Source organism: Sapajus apella, unplaced genomic scaffold (assembly GCF_009761245.1).
Source record: "Sapajus apella isolate SASKATOON/1434 unplaced genomic scaffold, GSC_monkey_1.0 scaffold70, whole genome shotgun sequence".
In the NCBI taxonomy this organism is placed as follows: domain Eukaryota; kingdom Metazoa; phylum Chordata; class Mammalia; order Primates; family Cebidae; genus Sapajus; species Sapajus apella.
In genome coordinates this window covers 8,337,748-8,364,847 of record NW_022437010.1, presented here as the reverse complement: position 1 = coordinate 8,364,847, position 27,100 = coordinate 8,337,748, and the positions used below count along the sequence as shown (strand labels likewise).

At 47.2% G+C, this 27,100-nt stretch overlaps 1 protein-coding gene across 8 annotated transcripts in view; it reads left to right on the top strand.

Annotated features, from left to right (window-relative positions):
* The first annotated feature begins 5,227 nt into the window (after positions 1-5,227).
* The window catches only part of NQO2 (N-ribosyldihydronicotinamide:quinone reductase 2), a 25,707-nt gene continuing 3,834 nt past the window's right edge, over positions 5,228-27,100 (top strand). The window contains exons 1-6 of one of the 8 annotated variants that reach the window (XM_032250086.1): positions 5,228-5,818; positions 9,994-10,091; positions 20,818-20,982; positions 22,437-22,529; positions 22,732-22,862; positions 26,276-26,389. In XM_032250086.1, the coding sequence (XP_032105977.1) occupies positions 5,751-5,818; positions 9,994-10,091; positions 20,818-20,982; positions 22,437-22,529; positions 22,732-22,862; positions 26,276-26,389 (669 nt within the window). In that variant the 5' untranslated portion in view covers positions 5,228-5,750. Of the gene's footprint in view, positions 5,819-5,906; positions 6,092-6,261; positions 6,511-9,993; positions 10,092-10,439; positions 10,465-20,817; positions 20,983-21,105; positions 21,223-22,436; positions 22,530-22,731; positions 22,863-26,275; positions 26,390-27,100 lie in introns of those variants that run through there. The other 7 variants (XM_032250092.1, XM_032250088.1, XM_032250087.1 and 4 more) reach the window with 7 other exon arrangements.

Sequence of the window (27,100 nt, the reverse complement as noted above, 5' to 3'; positions counted from 1 at the left end):
GGGCTCAATGGCTCACGCCTGTAATCCCAGCACTTTGGGAGTCTGAGGCAGGAGGATCACGAGGTCAAGAGTTTGAGACCAGCCTGGCCAATATGGTGAAACCCTGTCTCTATTAAAAATACAAAAATTAGCCAGGCATGGTGGTGTATGCCTGTAGTCCCACCTACTCCGGAGGCTGAGGGAGGAGAATCGCTTGAACTTAGAGGGTGGAGGTTGCGGCGAGCCGAGATTGAGCCATTGCACCCTAACCTGGGTGACAGAGCAACACCCTGTCTCAAAAAAAAAAAAAAAAGGCAAAATTTATTTATGTGATAAAACTTTTTATTGTCTCTAGCTGTATCAATAAGACAGGATCTCTATAGTGCATTATTCAAGACTTATTTACTAAGAAAACCAGTAAGTTTGATTTTTTTTTTCTTGCCACTTTGGTTTCAAAGCACTTGCTTTGGCCACTTTTGGGTCAAGTTTTCTAGACCCACGTATTGGTTGGTTTTTGTTTTTGTTTTTGTTTTTTTAAAGACGGGGTTTCACCATGTTGGTCAGGCTGGTCTTGAACTCCCGACCTCAGGTGATCCACCCTCCTTGGCTTCCAAAGCGCTTGGATTACAGGCGTGAGCCACCACACCCGGCGTATTGGTTGTTAATGACATATTTCTACATGATATACATCAGTAATATGATAATAGCTTCAGGTCAGGAACTACTCTGATTTAGATGTTTATCTTTTCCAAACCTCAAGTTGAAATTTGTTTCATCTTTCTTTCTTTTTTTTTTTTTTTAATAGAGATAGGGCCTTGCTCTGTTACCCAGGCTGGAGTGCTGTGGTGTGATCATGGCTCACTATACTTTGAACCCCTGGGCTCAAGCGATCCTCCCACCTCAGCCTTCGGAGTAGCTTGGTGAGCACCACCAAGTCTGGTGAAATTTGATCACCAATGTCGGAGTGGGGCTTAATGGGAGGTGTTTAGGTTGCATGGCCAGATCCTCATGAATAGATGGATGCCCTCCCTCAGGGGTGAGTGAGTTCTTCTAGAGCTGATTGGTAGAAGCAATCCTGGACCTCCCTCTTCTGTCTCTTGCTAACTCTCTTGCCATGTAATCTCTGCATGCTCCACTTCTCCTTTGCCTTCCACCATGAGTAGAAGCAGGCTGAGACCCTCACCAGATGCAGATGCCCATCGTGAACTTTCCAACCATTCAGAGTCATTAGCCAAATAAACCTTTTTTCTTTATAAATTACTCAGCCTTAGGTATTCCTTTATAGCAACACAAAACAGACTAAGACAGGAACCTACACTCCTTAGAAGAAGGCCATATGTTATAAGGGTTGGAGTCTAAGATTTTAGTGTCTACACTTCGTCTTACATTTACCATTCTCTCCATTTTCACAAGTCCTATTATACAGTTGAAAACATTTCCAAAAAAAAAAAAAAAAGAAAACATTTCCTATACACTAGTAAAGCCATAGGAATTTAAAATCATGAAGTGTCAAGGATGTATGGAAAATTAGACAATGTGTAAAGAAAAACAGGCTATGTGTTGCATGAGAATGAGAAACTAATGTTCAGTTTAGGCATATGAATTGTTCAGAAACATGGTCTGATCAAAGTTATGTTAGCTTTAATAGTAATCTGGCTGATAAACAACTAATACTTGAAAGATGGTACTGATATGGACTATTTCACCTGAAGATTGTTTACTTGACAACATTATTTTTAAAGTTCTGCAAGGTGGTTTAACATCCAAAAATATATACAGTCAATCCTGGGTATTCATGAAGGACTGGGACCAGGACCCCTTACCAATATCAAAATCCACAGATGCTCAAATCCCTGATATAAAATGACATAATATTGACACATAACCTTTGTACATTCTCCCATATACTGTAAATAATCTCTAGATTACATATAGTACCTAATACAATGTAAATGATATATAAATAGTTCTTACACTGTATTTTTTACTTGTAGGATTTTTAAAAATTGTTGTATTGCTTTTTTTTCCAAATATATTACATTGGAGGTTGGTTGAATCAGCAGATATGGAACACACAAATACAGGAGGGCAACTATATCTAAATCTAGATTAATGTAAGTGGTGAAAAAATATTTTATCTCCACCTAGGCAGGTCCTACTAGAGGGGAAACTAGACTCACTCAAAGATGGCTTTGATCAACCCACACGCAATTTGGTGACAGACAGAGTGTCAGTATCTGTTGTATGTGTCACCAACCCATGCTAGAGGTGTCAATAGATGATATAACCTTTCTGAAGAATCATGATATAATAATTGATAATATTGATGACATACAGATAGATTTGCTTGACACAGAGCTGCCACAGACCTTCAATTTGTTAAAAAAAAAAATGCAATATCTGTGGAAGTACTCTAAAGTGAAGCAGAATAAGGCAGATATGCCTGTATAAGATAAAGGGAGAATCTTAAAAGCTACCAGAGATGTACAAGGGCTCCTCAATAAATCCATACATCTGTGGCCAAAGGATTTTTGACAAGAGTGCCAAGTCCATTCAATGATGAAATAATAGTTTCTTTAATTTATGATGTGGGAGAAACAGATTTCCACATGCAAGACTAAAGTTGGTCTCTACTTCATGCAAAAAATAATTCACAACCTAACTATAAGAACTAAAATCATACAACATTTAGAGGAAAACATAAGGGTAAATCTTCATGATCTTGTGTTTGGCAATAGGGGTTCTTAGATATGATACTAAAAGCCCAGGAAGAAACAACAAAAAAAAATAGGGAGATTGGAGTTAATAAAAAAAAGTGAAACTTTTATATCAAAGGACATTTTCAAGAAAGTGAAAGACAACCTACAGAATGGGAGAAAATATTTGCAAATCCTGTCTCTGATAGTATCCAGAATATATATAGAAAACCTACAATTCAACAACAAATAAACAACCCAATTAAATTCTCAATAAAGGACTTGAATAGACATTTCTGCAAGGAGGTATATAAATGGCCAGGAAGCACATGAGAAGATGCTCAGAGTCATTAGTCATTAGGGAACTGCAAATCAAAACCACTTCACACTTGCAAAGATGGCTATAATTTAGAGAAAGAAAAAGGAACATAAATGTTTGTGAGAATGTGGAGAAATTAGAACCTGTGTACATTGTTGGTGGGACTGCAAAATGGTGTAGACACTGTGGAAATCAGTTTGGCTGTTCCTCAAAAAGCTAAACAGAGGATGACCATAGAATTGTCGTAATACCAACAATTCCACTCTAAGGCATATAACCAAAAGTATTGAACACAGGGATCGACTGAAACAGATACTTGTACACCAATAATCATTGCAATATTATTCACAGTAGTCAAACAACAGATGAGTGGATAAACAATGCCTGGTACACACACTTTTCTTTTTTTGGCAGGGGACGAAGTCTTGCTCTTGTCGCTCAGGTTGGAGTGCAATGGCTAGATCTCGGCTCACTGCAACTTCCACCTCCTGGGTTCAAGTGATTCTTCTGCCTCAGCCTTCTGAGTAGCTGGGATTACAGGTGCCCGCCAACATGCCTGGCTAATTTTTGTATTTTTAGTAGAGACAGGGTTTCACCAAGTTGGCCAAGTAGTATACACATTTTTCTATTATTCGGCCATGAAAAAGAATGAACTTTTGATACATGCTACAACATGGATAAAACTCAGCAACAAGGTTTTTGAGGGAAATAAACTGAGTGAAAAGGCCACATCTTGTAGGATGCCACTTATATGAAATACATGAAATAGACAAATTCATGGAGACAGAAAGTAGATTAGAAGCTACTGAGAGTGGAAAGAGGGAAGAAAGGGAATTTTTTATCCAATGAGTGCAGTGTTTCTATTTGTTTTTGTTTTTGTTTGAGACAGGTCTTGCTCTGTCACCCAGGCTGGAGTGCAGTGGCACGATCTCAGCTCACTGAAGCCTCTGTCTCCTGGGTTCAAGCAATTCTCCTGTGTCAGTCTCCTGAGTAGCTGGGATTACATGTGTATACCACCACGCCTGGCTAATTTTTGTATTTTTAGTAGAGTTGGGGTTTCACCATGTTGGCCAGGCTGGTCTCAAACTCCTGACCTCAGGTGATCTGCTCACCTCAGCCTCCCAAAGTACTGGGATTACACGCATGAGCCATCGCGCCCAATCCAAGTGTTTCTATTTAGGATGATGAAAACCTTTTGAAAATAAATATCTGTAATGGTTGCACAGCACCCTGAAGGTAATTAATGCCACTGAATTGTACATTTAAAATGGTGAAAATAGCAAATTTCATGTTATAAAAATTTTGCTACCCAAAAACAAAACCAAAAAATCTCAAGACATTTATATTATTTTAAGGAAGCATTTTTCCAAAGGAATGGGGATGCTGGTAGCAGAAGGAAAAGAAATCTCATTAAATAAAATCAAAAACAATGATCTCTTCAGGAGGTGGCTCAGCTAAGTTTGGTTAGCCTTACCTTAGCTCCACGATGGTCCGTTTTATTCAGAAATAGAAATATAGGCGTTGGAGAGAAGAGGAAATGTGTACCTGCCTCACCTGCCTCCCTGCCCAGAATGCCGACACTCCTACTCTTGCATTTCACTAAGGCTAGGGATTAAATGAAAAGTGAGAATCTGGAAGCCCCCAGAGATGATGTTAGTCGTTGGAGTTGGCTATCTCATTTCAATAGCAAGACCTCCTCCTTAAACTCATAATGCAATTATGGTCACATCTCATTTGTTTGCAGTAACTGCTCAGCCCCATTAGCTCCTAGTGAACTGTCCTGGAATCTATCACCATTCAAAACTTACATCATCCAAAAGACCCAGTAAACTCGGCCAGCCCAGCTTCCAAATCCAAGCAAGGAGCAACTTGCTCAGCCCACGTCGTGATCTCTCGTTGCTGCCACAAGGTGGTGACCTTGCATCACAGACTCGCACGATGGACGCGCAGGTGCCAATGCTCCCGGGCTCTGATGTTCCGTTCCTAAATGAAAAATGCCCCCAGGATCTGGACTCATGGGCAGCCTGTTACCCGCTGAGGAGCTCAGGGACAAGAGGGCATCTCAGAGAGAGGCCACATTCTCACCTCTGAAGACAAGAAGAACACCAACACACAGACCAATCCCAGCACTGCACCTTAGAATGAGGAAGGCCACTGTGAGTTAAAAATGACCCAATAAATATCTGAGAGGGAAAGTCCCAACGACTCATAGGAAGTGCGATCAAAGTTGCAGTTATTTTTGTTAGAAACATTCTGAACACAGGGAAAGCCTTCCTTCCTTCTGCTCTATTGTTGGAGTGGGACATCAACGTTTCTGGTCTCTATTTCTGGGACACCAGAAATCAAGGTATAGAATTTGGGGAGGTCACAGTGGCAGGTGGCTGCCAAATGGGGTGGCGGAAGCCAGCCAGCGCTGGAAAAAGAGACAATCCACCCTAACTTCACCAGCACCGCCCCCCTCAACCCCTCAGCGGCTCTGGTTCCAAGACTTTCCATTTTCTGGGCATTTCCTTGGCCTTAGACCATTTTCCTTTAATCGAGCATTTTCTTTGGAACCATGCACCCTGTATCCGGTTTCCCCCGATGGTGGCATCTCACGAAGGACGGTCCGGTGTCCCAATAGCGTGTTGCGTTCCTCAGGACGCAGATTTCCTCCACAGGCACCCTCTGGGTTGCGCTTTTATAGCCACATCCACCCGCCTCCCTAACTCCTGAGCACCGCTGATGAGCTGCACTTCTCGCCTTTGTCTTTTGGAATGAATTATCCGTGCGTGACCTTTAGAGGGGAATCTTGCATAATACCAGTACACCAGCGGCGCTGTCGGTGAGTGACCTTTGGGACTGGCTTCTCTCACCAGCGTAACTCCCCCGAGATCCCAGCAGGCTGATGGGCTCATATTAGCGGCTCATTCTTTCATTTGCACCACGGATCTCATTCTATAATCTGGAATACCTGCCGGGAGAGAGGGGGAGGCACAGGGCAGGGGCGTCCCTCCTCTCGGCACAGCATCCCCGCGCTGAATTTGTTGAATTTGTATCAGTCCAGTTTCCACGTCTCCGGAAGCCAGCAGGGTCCTCCTCAATCCCGGACTGCTGGGCGAGGCCCGGGGCAGACCTCAGGGGCAAGGAGTGGGCGGAGCTTAGGGGCAGACGCGAAGGTGGGGCGGGACGCCGGTGTGGAGGCGGGGCCTGGGCGTGGGCGGGGGCGGATTGAGGCGACGCACTGGCCAAGGAAGATGTGGGCGGGGCTCAGGGGTGGGGAGGGGCGGGGCCTCTGTGTGGCAAGCGTGCGGCTGAAAGAGGACTGCAGTTCCGCGGCGCTGGGCAAGCCCTGGGCTGCTTGGGTAGCCGCCAGTCCCCGGTCCCCGAGGGCGCAGTCGCAGCGCTCCTGCTCGCCAGGCGCCTGGTAGTGCGCGGCCCTGTGCGGCCAGAACCTGACGCAACTCCGAGAGAGGCCATTTGGGAGGCGCGGGTCCCAGCCCTGAGGCTCCTACTGGGGCGTGCGCTGGTCGGAGGGTGAGTGATCCCCGGTCGGGGACCGGGGGACTTGGGAGGGACAGTTCCCAGGCGGGAGATCCAGGGAGCTCTCTGGAATTTCACCTGGCCGGCCACCTGGCCCTGTGGGTCGTAGCGCTCGGACCAGGGACCATTCTGAACATGGGATCGTGCTTGGCTTTCACGGAACGCGCCCATACGGTCCCAGGGTCGAATCGTCTGGTGGAATCTGGCCTCGACCCTGTGGAGCTGGTGCTGGTATCACAGTCATATTACAAGTAGGAATCAGCGGGCCGAGGTCACTCTGAAAAGGGGGTACCGGGGTTTAGGCCCCAGCGCTGCCCTGAAGGCGCGATTTGCGCTGCCTTTGTCAAGTACATTGTGGCAGTCTGAAAAAAATCAGCTTTTTTTTTTCTTTTTCCTCTCCCAGGCTGGAGTGCAGTGAGGCAATCTCAGCTCATTGCAACCTCTGCCTCTCGGGTTCCTCCCGAGTAGCTGACATTACAGGCGCCCACCACCGTGCCCAGCTAATTTTTGTGTTTTTAGTAGTGACGGGGGTTTCACCATGTTGGCCAGGCCGGTCTCGAACTCTTCTTGACTTCAGGTGATCCACCCGCCTGAGCCTCCCAGAGTGCTAGGATTACAAAAGTGCTAGAAGCCAAAATCAGCTTCTTTAACCTTTAATCTCTGAAAAAACAGATCAGATTAACTGTTAATCTTCAACGATCTCAGCCAAAGAAATACACGAAAAGGAATACATATTAAATAATATACACTTCTAGCAGTGCTGTTCATAGTTCTGGGAAAAAATGGAAATAATCTAAGGTCCCAGAAATAGGGAAGTGGGCACCAAAGGGTATGCAGGCAATGGTGTAGTTGCAGAATGAATACACACTCTGAATACACTGTGAAATGTTGTGTGTGTTAGAATGGCCAGCAGGGGGCCTGTCCACATGGAAAGAGGCACGGGAAATAAAGTGAAAACATTACAAAATAACTTCTGCATGCCATTAAGATGAAATAATGTGGCCCACGCCTGTAATCCCAGCACTTTGGGAGGCCGAGGTGGGCAGATCACGAGATCAGGAGATCGAGACCATCCATGGTGAAACCCGTCTTTACTAAAAATACAAAAAAATTAACCGGTGTGGTAGTGGGCGCCTGTAGTCCCAGCTACTTGGGAGGCTGAGGCAGGAGAATCACTTGAACCCGGCAGGCAGAGGTTGCAGTGAGCTGAGATCCCACCACTGCACTCCACCTTGGGTGACAGAGGGAGATTCCGTATCAAAAAACAAAAAAAGATGAAATAGTGTACACATAAAAAATATCAGAGCCCATTTGACCTAGTGTAGTAACCACAAGGCTCTTTTTTCCTGTAGGTCTGGGTAGGTGCATAGTTTCTAACAAGGGAGAAAACTGTCATGGCTATGGATGGTGCACCAAGGGAAGTGGCTGGGCTGAAGTGAACAGTGACACACTGCAAGTCAAGAGTCTGGGTTGGAGTCTTTCCCCACTATTTCAAATAGTATCAAAAATAGAGCTGAGTCACTCACATAGAGCTGAATTGCTCAGCTCTTGGACCTCAGATTCTTATTCTTAACCACTAGGGGGTTGGAGACTTGCATGCCACCAGACATATGATGTAAACATGTAAACTGGGCCAAGGAATGCAAAAGGAAATGGTGAGCCTGGGGACACTGAAGAATGGATGCCCTGCCTAGAGGAGTGGAAATGAAACATTTCATGCAAACTGCATGTCTTTGGGTAATCGCTTTGGGATTCAGGATAAGGTGTTCCCTCGGTGTCATATCACTCTCTAATTTTTTTCTTTTTTTTGAGACACAGCCTTGCTCTGTCACCCAGGCTGGAGTGCAATGGCAAAATCTTGGTTCACTGCAGCCTCCACCCCCCAGGTTCAAGGGCTTCTCCTGCCTCAGCCTCCTGAGTAGCTGGAACTACAGGCACGTGCCACCATACCCGGCTAATTTTTGTATTTTTTAGTAGAGATGGGGTTTCACCATGTTGACCAGGCTGGTCTCAAACTCCTGACTTCAGGTGATTCCCCCCACCTCAGCCTCCCAAAATGCTGGGATTACAGGTGTGAGCCACCTCAACTGGCCATCATTCCGTATTACTCTCTAGCTTAAGAGGCTCCAAGGGCTTTCTGTCACGCTTAGAATAAAATCCTCATCCCTACCCTAGGAGGGGTCAGAACCCTCCCACCTCTCTGACTGCATCTACCACCAATCAACTTTTTTTTTTTTTTTGAACCAATATTCAGCCAAACAGGCTTTCGTTTTTTTCTTTTTCTTTCTCTTTTTTCTTGAGACAAAGTCTCACTCTGTCACCCAGGCTGGAGCGCAGCAGCTGCAGCACGCGACCTTCCCCCAGTGGTGCCCAGGGTTCCAATTTCTCCGCATCATCATCTACACATGTTCCTTTCTGGTTTTTTGGTAGTAGTCGCCATTCTAATGGGTATGAGATGGGATCTCATTGTGGTTTTGATTTGCATTCCCCTCATGATTAGTGATGCTAAGCATCTGGTGGTGACTTACCGGCCATTCATACATCAAAGGCCTATGCAAGCCCTCTGCCCATATTTGCATCGCGTTGTTTCCTTTTTTGTTGTCGAGTTTTATCTTGTCGAGTTTTATCCGAGCTGTTTTTTCTGGTGGGGAGAGTGGGTGTATTGGAGGCACCTTGTCTCTCCCAGAAGGAAACAAGAATTTCAGAGATGGCCAGGAGGGGGTGAGGCCGTGGTGCTCCCTCGGACCTTTGAGGCCCCCCTGTGGGAACTCACATTTTCCCAGGGCCCCATGTGTGTCAGCCATCTCTTTCTCACTCTTCTGGGCCATGCTGTGACTTTGTTGACGAGAAGGCGGAGACACAGAGGGGTGGGGGATGTGCTGCAGAGCCCACAGCTACGACGACCAGAGCAGGAAACTGCACCAAGTCTGTCTGACGGGGCAGTCTCCCCTGGCCTCCGCTGCCTCCCTGGAGGATCTCAGAGACTTCTGATTAGAGCCCAGGTCTAAACCAACTCCTGTCATTTTCAGGTGAGGGGAAGGGCCGACAATGGCCAGTGCTTGCCCAGCAGTGTCCACGGCACCAGCCGAGGAGTGCAGGCACCCAGCAGCCACGTGGTGGCCCACTGATCCCCTGGCTTTCTGCTCTGTCTGAAGGGGAAAACTCAGGGAAGCCAGGAAGGCCAAAGAGGCTCACATCTTGCTTCCTACCACGGCTCATTTCCTAGGTCCTTTGCTGTGTGACTGCCTGGGTGAAAGGTTCTGAGTCCTCTCAAAAAAGAAAAAAAGTATGGTTTTTGAAATTCTACACAGCTTGTCTCTGATGCCTAAACCTCCAGAAGGCTCCTGGCCTCTCTTGAGAGGTCTCTCTTTGATGTGTTTGCATGTCTGCCAGGAAGCAGCAGTGACACCTAGATGTGGTGCAGCCGACCTCACCTGTGCCTCTCCCCACCTCCCCGGGGTGTGTTTTCTCTTCCAGATTGCTGGGCTCACCCACGAGAGCCACCCACCAAATCAGAGAGCCCCAGCCACCCACCAAATCAGAGAGAAAGAATCCATCTTCTTACGCCATGGCAGGTAATGATTCACTATGAAGGAGTGGAGGAGTAAGACTTTTTTTTTTTTTTTTTTTTTTTGAGATGGGGTCTTGTTGTATTGCCCCGGCTGGTCTCAACTCCTGCTCTCAAGTGACCCTCCCACCTTGGCTGTCCAGGTAGGAGTTAGACTCTTAATCAGAAATTGAATGTATTGTTTGTCATAAAAAATTCAAGCTGCATGGAAGTATATAAACTATCTGGAATTATTTTGTTTTCTCTCTTTTTTTTTTAGACAGAGTTTCATTCCGTCACCAGGCTGGAGTAAAATACCACAATCTTAGTTCACTGCAACTTCCACCTCCTGGCTTCAAGCGATTCTCCTGCCTCAGCCTCCCAAGTAGCTAGGACTACAGGCGTGTGCCACCATGCCCAGCTAATTTTTGTATTTTTAGTAGAGATGGGGTTGGGCCTTCATCATGTTGGCCATGATGGTCTCGATCTCTTGACCTCATGATCCACCCACTTCAGCCTCCCAAAGTGCTGGAATTACAGGCGAGCCACTGCGCCGAGACTTGCTTTCTATTTTCTCACTTGTTTTATTGTTCCTTTCGACTCCTTCCGGAATGTAAGTTCCTCGAAAATGGGGCCTTGCCTATCCTGTCTTTGTTCTGCTTACAGGCCCTGCAATGATCCCTGGGTCATAGCGGGGACTCATGTGAATGAACCCAGGAGGTACCTTGGGTAAAAATTCAGTAGGATTCTACCTCTACTTTTACAACTGCTTATCATACACATATACACGAACACACAATTTTGCAGCTTCTTTATTTCACCTAACAGTATAACATGGAGAGCCTTTCATTTTAGAATACACGGATTCACCTTATTCTATACATTATAGTGTAGATTAGGATTTTCAACCTTGGCACTACGGACATTTGGGGCAGATAATCCTATGTTTTGGGGATTCTCCTGTGTGCTATGGGGTGTTTAGCAGCATCCCTGGCCTCTGCCCACCAGATGGCAGTAGCACCCCTCCCCAACCAGCTGTGACAAACAAAAAAGTCTCCAGGCACTGAGAAATGTGCCCTGCAGGCAACACCGCCTCCAGGGTGTTGAGAACTATTGGTGAGAACTATTGGTGTAAGTATCTCATTTGTATCTATTCTTGTTAAGCCCCTAAGTAGAGTTCCTTTATTAAAATAAGATCCTGAGAAAGTAAAATTAAAATGTTAACCATTTATCTAACTTACAAAATTCAACCTTTGTACTCAGCTCAATGCCCTGAAACTCTTTGCTTCAAACTGATATGTGTATTTTCTCCCTAAGGGCTCAGTATAAAAAGTTAAATCAAGAGTTTAACATCCTCTTAAAGGTTACCAGGGTAAATTTAATTAAGCAAATCACCAGGCTGCCTCCCAGAGGAAGTCAGTATATCATCCTGCAAACTCTTTCCAATGAAGAAAATACTGCCCCAGAGGCCCCTGGTGTGAATGATACAACCGAAGCCTAGGCCAAATGGCAGGGTCTTTATTGCCAGCGGCCATGGAGGACTCTGGTCTCTCTAACCCACGGCCCCAAAAGGAGGGTGTCAAGACCTTTTATGCCCGTAAACCACTTCCTGGGCGGGGGTGAGGGTGAGGGGCTTCAGACATTCCTAGGGCCAGGGGACTTTGGACGTTTGGATTGTTACTTAAGTGGTTCACAGAAGTCAAGATAAGCATTAGTTTACACATTGTCTGGGTCGGGTGGAAGATACAGACCTTAGTTACTTATTACAAGTTGCAGGGGCCAAGATCGCATGGGTTTGGACTGCTTGCCTGTCACATTAGGGTTACAGAGAGCAGTTTCAACAGAAAGCCGAGGTATGGTTGAGGCATGCAGTTTTCGGGGCAATTGCCATGTCACATTCCCCCCTTGTTCTATTTACAGGAATTAAATCATTGATTCCTCCAGCAGGTTAGTATTGTTTGTTTGTTCTAAGGAACCTTAATTAATATCATTAATTTTACAGAGTCTACCCTAGATTTTATGAACCTGAGCAGTTGGTTTAGGAAGCAGGGGCCGAAGATGAGTCCCAGCAGAAGTAGGGCCAGAGGTCCCCCCAGACCTGTAAGGAGGGAGGTGAGCCAAGGGGACCAGGAAAACATTTTTCGATACCAACTTTCTGAAGCCCCTCGAAGTTGTTTTCTGGTTTCGAGATTTTGTCTGAACAGGGAGAGGCTCTCTCGGATGAGGCCTGACCTATTAGCATAGAAGCAACATTGTTCATGAAGGGGGGCACATAACCCCCCTTGTTTTAAGAATAACAAATTTAGTCCTCCCCTGTTTTGGAGGACTATTTTAGCCAAAGACAACCTGATCAGTGAGTTGGGAAATGGAGTTTTCCAAGTGGCTTAAATCAGTATCTGTGTGCTGAGAGAGAGTTTTAAAATTTTGGTCTACAGTTAGATAAGAGTTGATATTCCAACTGCGGTGGAGCCAGCAATACCTAATCCAACCAGTAGAGGGATGACGATAGGGATTTACAGCTCGGATCAGGGTGGCAAGGGTAAGAGTGCACAAGTCTTAGTGAATCGGGGGATGAATGTTTGATGCTCCATTGTCCTTCCGGTGGGGCAGTCTTGACGTGGATGTGATGAGTCCAAGCCTTGAGTGCAGTGGGTGTGGTCAGGATAACCGTGTAGGATCCCTTCCAATGGGGGGGGGGTGAGGCCGGAGGTGGCAAACCTTTTAACAGGGACAGAGTCTCCAGGCTGGAAGGGGTGTGTCGGCTGGTCTGCGAAGTCCGATGGGGTGGGACGGGTGTCCTTAATGAGCTGGTGTACCTGGGATTGAACAGACTGGAGCGCCTGTAAGGACTTGAGGAATGTATAATTATGGACTTCCGCATGCATGGTATCCGCGGTTCTGGGGAGTAAGGGAGGGGGCCTGCTGAACATGATTTTAAAAGGGGAGAAGACTTTCTGATAGGGGGTGCATTGGACACAGAGGAGGACAAAGGAAGCAGGCTGACCCAGTTTTCACCGATCTCTAGGTTAAATTTTTTTAAGGGTTTCTTTCAGGGTCCGGTTCATTCATTTGACCTGTCCTGAACTCTGGGGACGATAGGCACAGTGTACTTTCCAGGATATACCCAGGGCCTTGGCTAGGCCCCGAGAAATTTTGCAGTAAATGCCGACCCATTGTCTGACCCCAGCGTTAGAGGGAGGCTGAACCGAGGAAGAAGGTCCTGTGATAGTTTTTTTGTGACCACCAAAGCAGTCTTGGACCTAGTGGGGAAGGCCTCGACCAACCAGAGAACGTATCTATAAACACCAGGGGTATTTATAGCCATTTGCTGGGGGTTTTATTTCAGTGAAATCTACTTCCCAGTGTTCCCCAGGGCTAGTCCCTCTGAGTCTCACTCCTACCTGGTTAGACCTGTTCCCTCCCGGATTTACTTGGGCACATACATCACACTGAGTAGTAATTTCCTTGATAAGTTCATGTAAGTGGGGAATGTAGTATTTGGCTTTTAGTAGTTCAGTTAGTTTGGTCTGTCCTAAGTGAGTGGCCTGGTGTGTGTCCTTAACTAGGGCCCGTCCTAGAGCCTCGGGGACCACGATCCTTTGTTCCGGCAGTATCCACCGTCCTGTGGAGTCCTGTGTGGCACCCTGTTCCTTTGCAAAGTCCTTCTCACCTGAGGAGTACGTGGGAGTAGGGGGCAGAACTGGGGCGGGCAGGGTTACAAGGAGGGTCAATGGTTTCACTGGCCCATGGCTGCCTGCCTGGCCTGTAAGTCAGCAGCCCTGTTTCCCCATGCCTCTGGCGAATCCCCCTTTTGGAGTCCCTTGCAGTGGACTAATGCCACAGTCTTGGGCTTCCATATAGCCTCCAACAGGGCTAGAATTTCCTCTTTATTTTATAGCTTTTCCTTCTGAGGTAAGTAGTCTTCTTTCTTTATATATTGCTCCATGTACATGAGCTGTAGTGAAGGCATGACAGCTGTTGGTATAAATAGTGACAGTCTTTCCTTCTGCCCAGTTTAAGGCTTTTATCAGGGATCTAAGTTCAGCCTTTTGGGCTGACGTCCCATGAGGAAGGGCCTGGGCCCAGATGACCCGCTCTAGGGTAACTATAGCTGATACCTGACTCTGTTGACCATAAAATTGCGGCCATCCATATACAGTACCTCTTCCGGGTTCCATAAGGGGAAGTCGGTGAGGTCCAGTCGAGCAGTTTAGATGACATCTATTATTTGTTGACAGTCATGTATGGGTTCTTCTGGCTCACTATTAGGCAGCGGTGGGGCCGGATTTAGGACTGTAGTCTTCAGGAACTTGATGCAGGGCTGGTCCAAGAGTAGAGCCTGACACTGTACTATGCGGGCATTAGACACCCACCTTCCTGGAGCCCCACGGAGTAGTGATTCTACTGCATGGGGTGCCACTAGGTTTAATTCCTGCCCCAGAGCCAGTCTGTCCACCTCTTTTACCAACAGGGCTGTTGCTGCCATGGACTGAAGGCAGGCTGGCCACTCAGAGGCTATAGGATTAAGTCTTTTTGACAGGTAGGAGACCAGCCTGGACTACAGTCCTAATGTCTGGATGAGCACACCCTTTGCGATTCCTTGTTTTTTATGTACAAACAACCGGAAGGGTTTAGAAATATCTGGCAAGGCCAGGGCTGGGGCTGAGGTCAGAGCGGCTTTAAGTTTATCAAAAGCCTATTGTTCTACTCCTGTCTGTCTAAATTAGGGGTTGATTTCCTCCTGTGCAGGCATACAGAGGCTTGGCTATTTCGGCGAAACCTAAAATCCATAGCCTACAGTACCCTACCGCCCAAAGGAACTTCCGAACTTGGCGTTTTGTGGTGGGGGTGGGTATCTATAGTACTGCTTGGACTTGGCTGGGCGCCAGCGCCCGGTTGCCTTTTTCTATGATATAGCCCAGGTAAGTAACCTTTTGTCAGACCTGGGGGATTGGTCTCAGCCCACACTCTGGGTACACTCTCCTGGAATTGGCGGAGGAGGTCCGACGTTGATCCCTGATTTGTTTCCAGTGATAAAGCTTCCTGCAAGAGATACTCGTCTGACAGAGCACAAGTGATGAGGATTTGCCGAGGTGCTTTTGATACGGAGGGCAAAGGGGGGATAGAGAGGCAGGCCTGATTTTCGCAGAAGGAGATGGTTGCTCCAAGTTTGTGAAGTAGGTCGCGCCCTAATAGTGGGTAAGGCATCCTGGAAGAACTAAGACGGAATGGGTAACCGGTGCTGTTTCCTAAGTCAATGACTCGATTTGTGGTCCATGAACTTGTCGTGGTCTTTCCTGTGGCCCCCTGGATGACTGTTTTCCTACTGGATAGTGGTCCCAGAGGCTGAGTAAGCACTGAGTGGGCCACCCTGCTGTCTACTAAAAAACTGATAGGTTTTCCCCCAATCTTTAAAGTAGCCCTGGGCTCCTGGGGGCTTAACAAATAAGAGCCCTGGCCCCGTTAATCCTGACCTCCTAAATTGAGGATAGCCCTCGGTGGCTTTTCCTGAGCGGTTTCTTGTCTTTTTCTCTCGGAGCGCTCATTTTTCAGTGTCCCTCTTGTTTACAGTACTTACATTGATTTCTCTCTAATGGGGACTGGGGACCCTGGGGGCCCTTTTGCAAGGCTCCCTGCTCTCATGGAATGACTCGTGTCTCCTGAAGGGCTGCTATTACTGCCTTAGTAACTTTTTTGTCTTGTATGGCTCCAGGAGTATCCCTGTTATCAAAAACCTTCTGGGCAATTTCCAGCAATTGGGTCAAATTCATTCCCTGGAATCCATCTAGTTTTTGTAACTTTTTCCTGATATCTGGGGCTGACTGGGAGACAAAGGCTAAGTTAATGGCCCATTGATTTTCCGGGGCCTCGGGGTCTATAGGAGTACACGTACCCTACGCCTCCTGTAGGCGTTCCAGGAAAGCAGCCGGCAACTCCCGCGGACCTAAGTTACTGTTCCTACCTTGGAGAGTTGGATGGGCCTCCTAGCAGCCCCCTTAATCCCTGCTAAAAGATACCAGTGAAAAGTGTTCAGAGCCTGGTGACCCCCCGAGGTGTTGGGGTCCCATTGGGGTCGGGTAGAGGGAAAAACCTCTTCAATTTGGACCCGGTTCTCTTCTACTGTCCCTCCCCCTGGACCTATGATGGCTTTCAGGGCTTCCTGTCTAATTCTGCCTCTTTCCTCTGTGGTGAACAGAATCACTAATAATTGTTGGCGGTTGTCCCAAGTGGGGCCATGAGTCTGGAGTACAGATTCCAAGAGCCCTGTCAAAGCCTGAGGCTTCTCAGAGAATGGGGGATGTTGAGCCTTCTGACAGAACTTACTTCATGTTAAACCCCACTGCCACCTCAAGTTTCCCAGCCTCCCAGCACAACCCCCTCCTAGGGAACTTTCTTTTTCTTTAAATTAATTAATTAATTAATTAATTAATTAATTTTTTAAATAAAAAGACAGGGTTTCACCATGTCGGTCAGGCTGGTCTTGAACTCTCGACCTCAGGTGATCCGCCCGTCTTGGCCTCCAAAGTGCTTGGATTACAGGCGTGAGCCACCACGCCCCGCCCCTGCGGAACTTTCCATCTGAGCAGGTCCCTAACCCTCCACCTCTCGCCTTCTTACCATTCCCCAGCACAACCCCCTCCCGGGAACTATTTCAGCAGTTCCCTAGCATGACTCCTTCCTGGGAACTATCAAACTCAGCAGTTCCCCAGCCCCTCCCCTCCTGCACAGCCCCTCACACCGGATGCATTTGCCGGCTTACAGGCCATAAAAAAATTTTTTTTGCTATGCCATGGGTGCTGCGTGCCCATTTTGGGTGCAGCCTGGCAGCTTTTCCCCTGCTCTTAATAAAGCCTGTTCCAGCACCTAGTGTTTCAGCCCTCTCTTTAATTTCTATCACCTTCCAGTTATATAAGTCACCTGACAAGAAGGGGATGTGAACAAAGAATGGGCGACCCCGATTGTCTTCTCCCATTGGGGGTGCCTCTCAGAGAGGAAGGACTGCCGGTGGGTGTGGAGCCCCGCTATGGGTGTGCAGAGGGGAGAAAGATTGGTTACTGGTGCTGTCCGGGGGAGGATGCTGAGGCCCGGATTTGGGAGGCCTTGAGTATGGTGGAGGTAATTCTTGATCTGCTGCCTCGGAAGGGAATACGACTGGCACCGAAGGGGCTTTCTTAGGGCCTGCCAGCATAACTTGTAACCCAGCATGCTTAATGCAGCATTTAAGCCAAGAGGGGGGCTGTTGAACTAAGCCTAGCCACTGGTCAATGTATGGAAACTGATCTGGGTGCCCAGGGGAACCTGTCACCACATTCCATACAGCCTGTGTTACCTTGGGATTATATGTCCCAGTGTCTGGCCACTGTACCCCAAACGATGGCCACTACAATTTACACAGGGTGCAGAGTTTTCTCAGGGTTAGTTTTACCCCATATTGGCCTGAAAATCCAGCCTTGGAATTGGCCGTCACACACTGGAGGGGAGTGCAGGGCAGGGAACCAGATGATCCCATCTGGTGTTTGTTTTTCTTTCTTAACCTACCAGTTGTTACCCGGACCTGTTTGCTTCTATAGCACTTCCAGCTCTGGAAAGTGTTGTACTTGGGCCTTGCCCTTTCCAGCACTGGTTTTAAGTATGCCTCTGCAGCAAGGTCTTGTAAGGAGGGGGCAACAAGCTTGATGGGCCTATCCCTGGTGCAAGGCAAGGAGACGGGAGAAAGCCAGGGGTGCAGGTAGATGTCACCCGCGTGGGACCACAGCGGTGAATGGTGAGCTTTTAGGAGATAAAAACCGCTTCGGTAGGATCCTCCCTTAGATGTGCCCTGGAGTCCGAGGGCTTAGGGAAGGTTGGAAAGCGACAAAACAATGAACAAATTGGCCAGCAAGTTAAGCGGGTGTGAGTTTGAATTCACCACGCTTACAGAGATTACAAAACCTTTTCCAGTCAGTATTAACTGGTGGGTGGCAGCCAGCCTCCCAACACCAGGGGTGATGCCAAAAGTCGGAGATCAGGTGGGGGTAGGAGCAGGACCCACAACAATACTTAACCACTTTCTGACAGAATATACAGTGGTCTCTCTCTCTTTTTCCTTTTTTTTTTTTTTGCTCTAGGTGGACAAACAGTTCTTGCTTGTCTTCCTTAGAATCTGACTTTTAAGATTCCAGAAAAAGCTACAACTGAGTTGCCGGGGGGCAGAATCGCCTCGCAGACATTTAAAGGAGAAAAGGAGGGGCCTAATGGTGAAAGAGGAAGAAGAAGGAGAATAAAGTTATTTCTAGGGGCATAAAGTCAGTGAAAGTCCCCTGCAACCAATGGTCATTTAACCAATTGAGAACATCATCTGGCCTTAGTGAGGCAGGCCTAAACCACCGCAGATAAGTTAATAAGCACTTCAGAAAACTAGAGAATCTACAGTAAAGACAGGACCACGGCCGGGCGCGGTGGCTCATGCCTATAATCCCAGCACTCTGGGAGGCCAAGGTGGGTGGATCATGAGGTCAAGAGATCGAGACCATCCTGGTCAACAAGGTGAAACCCCGCCTCTACTAAAAATACAAATATTAGCTGGGCATAGTGGCATGTGCCTGTAGTCCCAGCTACTTGGGAGGCTGAGGCAGGAGAATTGCTTGAACCCAGGAGGCGGAGGTTGCAGTGAGCCAAGATTGCACCATTGCACTCCAGCCTTGGTAACAAGAGTGAAACTCCATTCAAACAAAAAACAACAACAAAAAAAGACAGCACCATGTGAGAGGTAGACAGACCCAGGGTGGGTGTCACCCATGGGAGACCAATCTGATGCCTGCCTGGCCACATCCCTGAAGGGATATTTCAGAGCGTCTTGGCTAAGGTGTACTTGTATAAACCCTGGGCCTGGTCACCGCAGAGGTGAATCACCGTTATGCCCTATGACATCTCCATGGAACCACAGGTGAAGGCCCTCACAGGTCCCATAGCCCACTGGCTGTGGGACCACACGTATATGCACTCACTTTCTCACTCACACCAAGGTTATGGAAGACAACCGAAAACTGAATTACCCGAGCCTCCAGTGACGTCTCACGGTAGGCTTGCCTAGTCAGAGATTAACGACCACATCCGATCTCTTGACTTAGGCTCCTGATGGCCCGGTTCCCCAATTTCCAGACCTGACTTACCTGCAGAGGTTCCCGGGACCCTGAGGAATTTCGGGTCAATGTCGGCCGGGTAGTTGCCCGTCCAGGGCCGGAACTCTGGGGCCCTGGAACATCTCAGGGGGCGCCTCCCCTAAAGATCCCCAAGGTGGGGGCGGCCGCTTGGGCAAGACTCCAGGGATTTTGTCTGAGTGATGACGGAAAATTTCTGCTGGGGGCTCCAAGTGTTGTATCCGAGCGAGCACAAAATCACCACCAAGACAAAGACTAGGCCAAACTACAGGGTCTTTATCGCCGGCGGCTGTGGAGGACTCGCGTCTCTCTAACCCATGGCCCCGAAAGGAGGGTGTCAAGACCTTTTATGCCTGTAAACCACCTCCTGGGCGGGGGTGAGGGCAAGGGGCTTTGGACATTCTGAGGGCCAGTGGACTTTGGACATTCTGTAAACCACCTCCTGGGCGGGGGTGAGGGTGAGGGGCTTTGGACATTCTGAGGGCCAGGGGACTTTGGACATTCCGATTGTTACTTAAGTGGTTCACAGAAGTCAAGATAATTGTGAGTTTACACATTGTCTGGGTAGAGTAGAAGTTACAGACCTTAGTTACTTATTACGAGTTGCAGGGGCCAAGATGGCTTGGGTTTGGACTGCTTGCCTGTCACATTAGGGTTACAGAGAGCAGTTTCGATGGAAAGCCGAGGTATGGTCGAGGTATGCAGTTTATGGGGCAATTGCCATGTCACAGCATGACTCTAGAGTCCTCTTTGTCATCAGCATCGCCACAGGAAGCTGGGCTCCATGTGGCCCTGCCTTCCCTCGAGACCAGGAGGTCTGATTCCTCATGCTTTGTTTAAGTGTCAGATTTTGATGAACCTGGGGAGATGGAAGCAGAACCATGCCACACCGAAAGGTGCCTGTAGCTGACGCCTACAAACGTAGGGTTAGCATGGAAGATTAATTCCAGCAGTTTTTTATTTTGGTGTTAGGGAGCTGGTCTAAACCTTCTCATGGGGGATAACAAAATTAAGTTGTTTTTTAAAGGAGATAGTGGTGGTATTTTTGAGGAGACATAATTTGACCCATTGTATTTTTGTATGTTAGTAATCCAAAGTGATGTTGAGCTATGAATAACTTAATTTTTTAAATACCCATTACTTTAAAACTGCCACCTATTAGAAAGTTTGGTGTTTCTGGCCAAGTATGATGGCTCATGCCTGTAATCCCAGCACTTTGAGAGGCCAAGGCGGGTGGATCACTTGAGGCCAGGAATTCAAGATCAGCCTGGCCAACATGGCAAAACCCCATCTCCACTAAAAATACAAAAAATTAGCTGGTCGTGGCGGCACACACCTGTAGTCCTAGCTACTCAGGAGGCTGAGGCATGTGAATCGCTTGAACCCAGAAGGCAGAGGCTGCAGTAAGCTGAGATTGCGCCACTGCACTCCAGTCTGGGCAATACCGAGACTGTCTCAAAAAATAAAAAACAAGAGAGGAAGAAAAGAAAGTTCAGTATTTCTTAGCTTTAATTACTATGATGCACCTAAACATTCCATTTTCATCTTAGTCTTCATTTAATTTGACTGAGAGAAGTTGCTCTTCAAGAGGAACTGTTTTTTATCCCGATTTAGGTAAGAAGGTACTCATTGTCTATGCGCACCAGGAACCCAGGTCTTTCAACGGATCCTTGAAGAATGTGACCGTAGATGAACTGAGCAGGCAGGGCTGCACAGTCACAGTGTCTGATTTATACGCCATGAACTTTGAGCCGAGGGCCACCAGGAAAGATATCACTGGTGAGTCATGTGATCAATGCTCTATTTGTAAAAACCATCTTTGTGCTTTTTACTTTAAAAAATGTTGACTTCCAGCTGCAAAATGGCATGGTAGAAGCAAGCTAGCTTCACTTTCCTCCACAGAAAAACCAAAAACAAATACATAGCACTGAGGTTATCTCCAGCAATATCCAAGAAGTCAAATATGAGGATGAAATAGTTCCCAAGAGCACACATAAGTGAAAAAACTCCAAGCAGATGGTAAGAGAATTGCACTTTCATATCCACAACACATCTCCTCAAACTACCCAGCACCAACTGTGTGGGAAGCTTCCTCCCAAGTCACAGTTTCTACCGTGGAAAAATAGATCAACGTGGACAGTCAGCTTCCCGATTTTCTTGAGTTCACTGGAAGAAGACCTTTTCCTGCCTCAACCCCAGAGAAGCATCAGGAGTGCCTAAACGGAGAAATATACCTGACGACAGCCAGAGACGATGGAGGGAGATGGGAGTATCATCCCCAGCCCTGAAAACCTGATCTGTAAATTAGCTAAAGCAGATGCCAAACCAGAGTGGCTGCTCAGCAGCACCACACTGCAGGAGGTACATTCAGCAGGTCCCCTGGGCATGAACTGCCACCCAGCCTTCCCACACTTCCCAGGCTATTCCCTTTGGAAAGTCTCATATTCAGGACTGGCAGCACTCTGATCAGTTACTACAGTTGAGGTAAAACTGGGCATAAGCCACCATCTAGTGCCGAAAAGGAGGCAGTGACTTAGTAGAGGGGGAAAAAAAGAAATTTAATAGGAAAATTGCAAAGACTTTCTAAACAAATATATGTAATGAAAATGAAAACAAGTCAGACTTAAAAGACTGAAATAAATAGATGTCATCCACAAGAAACAACAGTAAACAGGGAACCTCTCCAGACAGACAAAGCAAGGATCCAGTGACTGAATCTAGTGAGACGGCTCTGTTTGGGCTCTCTGACTAGAATTTAAAATAGCATTTTTAAGGAAATTCACTAATCTTCAAGATGACACAGAAAAGCAATTCAGAAATGTATCAGATAATTAACAAAGATTAGTGAATTTCCTTAAAAATGCTATTTTAAACATTTATATCTTCAAATGTTTTCTTTTTGCACATTAGTGTTTTTCCTTTGTATTGAAGAATTCCCTTGAGCATTTCTTATAATATGGGTCTGGTGGTGGTACTACTGGTAAACGTCAGTACACAGAACACTCTAATACTGTAATTGTGTGCAACCCACTCATCCTAGTATGAAGTCTAACAGAAAAATCTATCAAAAACAATAATCACTATGGTGACCTGTTAAGAGCCAGTGATAAGCAATATAAAATATGTAAATTGAGACACAAATACTCAAAAATGTGGGGGTGGGCATGACATTAGAATGTAGTTTATTTTTTTAGACCTGTTTGGCGTTGAACAAGACATCCACCCTCTCTTAGGTCTCAGTTTGCTCTCTGGTAAATTGAGAAATACACCAGTCTCCCCAGTTGTTATGAAGAAAGTTGATATATATGGAGCACAGCACCTGCTAGGTAGGAAGTGCTCAATCATTGGCCCTCCCAGACTCTTTCTCTTTCCCTAGCCTGGACCCAGGGTCCAGCTTCTGGTCAGGCTGCAGTAAATGTCTTTGACTTGCTCTGAGAAGCCTGGTATACACAGGGCTACCGGGATGGTGGGGATGGGCTGTAGATGCCCACCTAAGAGTGAGAATGTTTGGCCTCTTCCCCCACGCAGGTGCACTTTCTAATCCTGAGGTTTTTAGTTATGGAGTGGAAATGTACGAAGCCTACAAGAAAAGGTCTCTGCCTGGCGACATCACTGATGAGCAGAAAAAGGTTCAGGAGGCTGATCTAGTGATATTTCAGGTTTGTTTTTCTCTAATTAATATATTGAATCAAATTCATCTTATGTACAAACGCTTTCTGAATATTGAGTTTTGTGCTGCTTCTAGAAGTGGAATCAATGTTTTTAGCACAGTTGCACACTTACTGTGCAGCAGGAAAAGTCGCGGGAAACGGATCTCCTGAGCACTGAATACAGGAGGAAAGAGTTTATTATTACAGCTGGGAGCTGAGGAAATTATCTGTCCAAATTTGCTCATCTAACAAGGGAAGGTTTTGCCTTTATCTAGGCTTATACTTAAGATATTACACGTGGAAGAATCTTAGGTTTATAGCTTTAGAAATCACATACGAAAAGGGTCTCCGTTTACAGCTTCAGGAATCACATACGAAAGGGTTCCGGTTTACAGTTTTGGGACGCACACGTGAAAAGGTTACAGTTTCAGGAATCACATATGAAATGGTTCCAGCTTACAGTTTTAGGACGCACACGTGAAAAGGTTTCTGGTTTGATCTTGTTTTAAGTAAAAATAGTGCCTTCCAGAGAGTTTCCCCAAGACCAAGCCTGCCACCTACAGGAAGGTGAAACAGGAGGCGCCAGTCGGTCAGCCTTTTCTTCTATTGAAATACAGTGTGATAGTCAAAGGGGAAGTTGATCTGAGATGCCTGGGTCGCCTTCCTCAACTGGGAAAATGTTGTAACCTAGTTGCAACACTTCACCTAGTTACAACACTACTTTGAACACTTTATCTAGCTGTACACTACTTTAAACACTTTACCTAATTGGGTAAAGGCATCCATGTAGCCAGTATCACTCACTCAAAATCCTGACCGCCATGTAAATAGGGATGAAGAATTTTTCTGTTAGTCCAGTGGTCCAAGAACCGTCTGAATCCTGCCAGACTTGTTTCATTCCTTCTCTTCCAGTTCCCACCCTAAGACATTTTGGGGCTGCTTGAGAACCACATTTCTTTGCACAAATGCTTATCCGGGTAAATCAGGCCAAATGCAACTCCTTAAATATCCTGCCTTAAACATCCTGATCCTCTCAGTGGTTCCTTCACCCTCCGCCTAGTAACCTTCCTGTATTTGGGTTCACAAGGAGATGAGGTCACTGCAGAGAGAACTGGCCCGGCAAAACGGCCTCCAGGAGTGCTAACTCAGCAGGCCACTTCCCACTACTGCAAGGAAGATGTGTCCGCATGGCTGTGACTGTGTAAGCCTGGCAGCAGAGTACGCACATGAGCTTTGAGGGAATTGTTGGGTGGACAGCAATTCCTGTCCAACTAGAAAGCAAGGGGAATCTATTCTAAGGGCTCTGGTCACTTGGGTCTCCTGGATCCCAAGGACAGAGCTGTAGCTGCTCTTATCCTTGGATTCCCATCTGCTCCTTTCTGCCTCTTGCTTCTGTTCTCTCTCGCTGCGTGTCAGGGACTGGATCCAGAATTTCCAAGCAAGGGATCTGATTGGTCCAGATTGTTTCTATTTTTCTTTCTTTTCTCTTTTTCTTTCTTTTTTTTTTTTTTTTAAAGATGGGGTTTCACCATGATGGCCAGGCTGGTCTTGAACTCCTGACCGCAGGTGATCCACCCACCTTGGCCTCCCAATGTGCTAGGATTATAGGCGTGAGCCACCGTGCCCGGTGGATTGTTTCTGTTTTTCAACCCCACTTGAGGACGGAGAGTGGGTGGGAGAATGAGAGCATTGCTCTCATGAGCCCACCATGTGAGTGCAAGGCAGGGGGTGAAGGGCATGTGACCACTTTCTGGACAAAACCACATGTCCAGAATGATGATGTCCCCAACTCTTCATAAAAGCAACCTGCATGTGCTGGAAGAAAGCTGCCTCATCCCTGCCCAGGCTTGCCTCTGCACACCCCTTCCTGACACCAGCCCATTCTCTTTTTGGAGTGCAGTGGCACGATCTCGGCTCACCACAACCTCCACCTACTAGGTTCAAGCGATTCTCCTACCTCAGCCTTCTGAGTAGCTGGAATTACAGGCATGTGCTACCACGCCTGGCTAATTTGTGTGTCTGTGTGTGTGTATGTATTTTTAGTAGAGACAGGGTTTCTCCATGTTGGCCAGACTGATCTCGAACTCCTGACCTCAGGTGATCTGCCCACCTCAGCCTCCTGAAGTGCTGGGATTACAGGCGTGAGCCACTGCGCCCAGCCCACCAACCCTTTCTTTACTCAGTCACCTTGCATTGCTAATGTGGCCGATGTGCAGGATGTTCTTTGTCCTAATTACAGGTGCGTGGATTCATAGTCTTCACAACTAGGTGACCATGTGGTTTATCATCCATGCCTTAATACCATGCCGGTACAGTGGGCCTGTATCCTGGGGCACATGGTACCAGCAGAATCACGCTCAGCTCTCTGTTCTGCATCTCCTGTCTTCCTCGGGTCAGCTGGCCACGTGGCGCCCGCTTCTCCTCCCCACACCCACTCCACTCCCATAACCAGGTGGTTGGGTAGGCTGAGATCTGGCCTTTCTATAATAGCCTTTCTTTTGTTTCACTTCATTTCACTGCATTTCCCTGCCTTCCCTTTTTTTTTCTGATACTTTGTCCAGAGGGTCTGCATTATAAGGTTTTGTTTTTATTCAACATGAATAAAAATTTCATTCACCACTACCATACTACTAATATCAGAGCCCACCACTCACCGAGCATTGATTTTGGGCACGGGGGTGTGTCCTCGAATCCTCACCAGGATGCTGTGAGCTGCGAGCTATTAGCAGCCCTATTTGATGAATCAGGAAAAGGAGGCACAAGGAGACCAAGTAACTTGTCAGTGTCACACAGAGGCAGGTTGTGGAGCTTGGGTTTCAATGCCAAGTCCTGAGTTTGTTTTATATTGAAAGCACATGAGACATTGGCTTCCTCCTTTGCTAACAGATGATTGCCTATGTTCATTTCCCCTCCCAGGTGGTAACACTGGATGTAATGTGAGGGCATTTATGGGATAGGGAGGTCTTACTGCTGGTCTACGGAATCCACACATATGACCTTAGTTGTTGCCAGAATCCATAGCTGCTCAGCACCTGGTTCAGTCTGAATCCTAGATGCTCACAACACACCCCAAGCAGGGGAAGGGGCACGCTTTTCCACAGACTTCCTTTTGATTGGCGTGGTCACAGATTGCTGCTCCCTAGCCAGTGTCATGCAGAGCTCCTTGTCCCCTCCCTGCCTGTACAGAGCCAGCATCAGGGGCTGTCACTGGGGGATGCAGAGCTGCTACCTGTAACAGCAACAAGGACCACTGTCAACTCCGTTCCCGTCTCACGTCCACACTGCACCTTTCAGAGCTGACCACATGGGTTACCCTCACCCGCCCAGCTGCCAGGGAAGAGGAGGGCTGTGGGCTTCATTTCAAATCACCAGATAGACTAAACTAGGAAACCTCAGTTTCTGTTTGCTGTTGCCGCCCACAGTTTCCGCTGTACTGGTTCAGCGTGCCGGCTATCCTGAAGGGCTGGATGGATAGGGTGCTGTGTCAGGGCTTCGCCTTTGACATCCCAGGATTCTACGATTCCGGTTTGCTCCAGGTATGTGCTCTTCGATGAGGATCACTGTGGACAATTGTAGTGAGGGGACGGAGGCATGCATCTTCTGTCGAGCTACACTTCTAGTTTCCTTTTTCTTCCTTGACAAATATTGATTGAGCATCCACTATATACAGAGCACCATGTGCTGCACACGGGTGAGCACAGCATCGTTTTTGGTTATGGAACAAAAAGTTATGGAACTTTTTGTCTAGTGGGGCTGCAGACCCACCCACAGCATACTACATGCATGGCAAACAAGGGAGTGGGCCAGGCGTCAGGTGACGGGTGACCTGGGCAACTTTACCTGGGCAACCTGGTGACCAGCCCTGGCCCCAGAGAGAGCATCTCCTTCATGGCCTGGCACAGGTTCACCTCCCTGAGGATCATGTTCCCGCTGTGAGACAAGATCATGTAACACCCATATGGCAGGGTGAGGAGGGCTTGGAGCCTGTTAGATGTGCAACACACGGTAGCTATGAACTTCTTCTTCTTTTTTTTTTTATAAAGACAGGGTTTCACCATGTTGGTCAGGCTGGTCTTGAACTCCTGACCTCAGGTGATCCACCTGCCTTGGCCTCCAAAGTGCTTGGATTACAGGCATGAGCCACCACACCTGGCCAGCTATGAAATTCTCACTGAAAGAATTATTTTTAAGGCCGGGCGCGGTGGCTCATGCCTGTAATCCAAGCACTTTGGAGGCCAAGGCAGGCG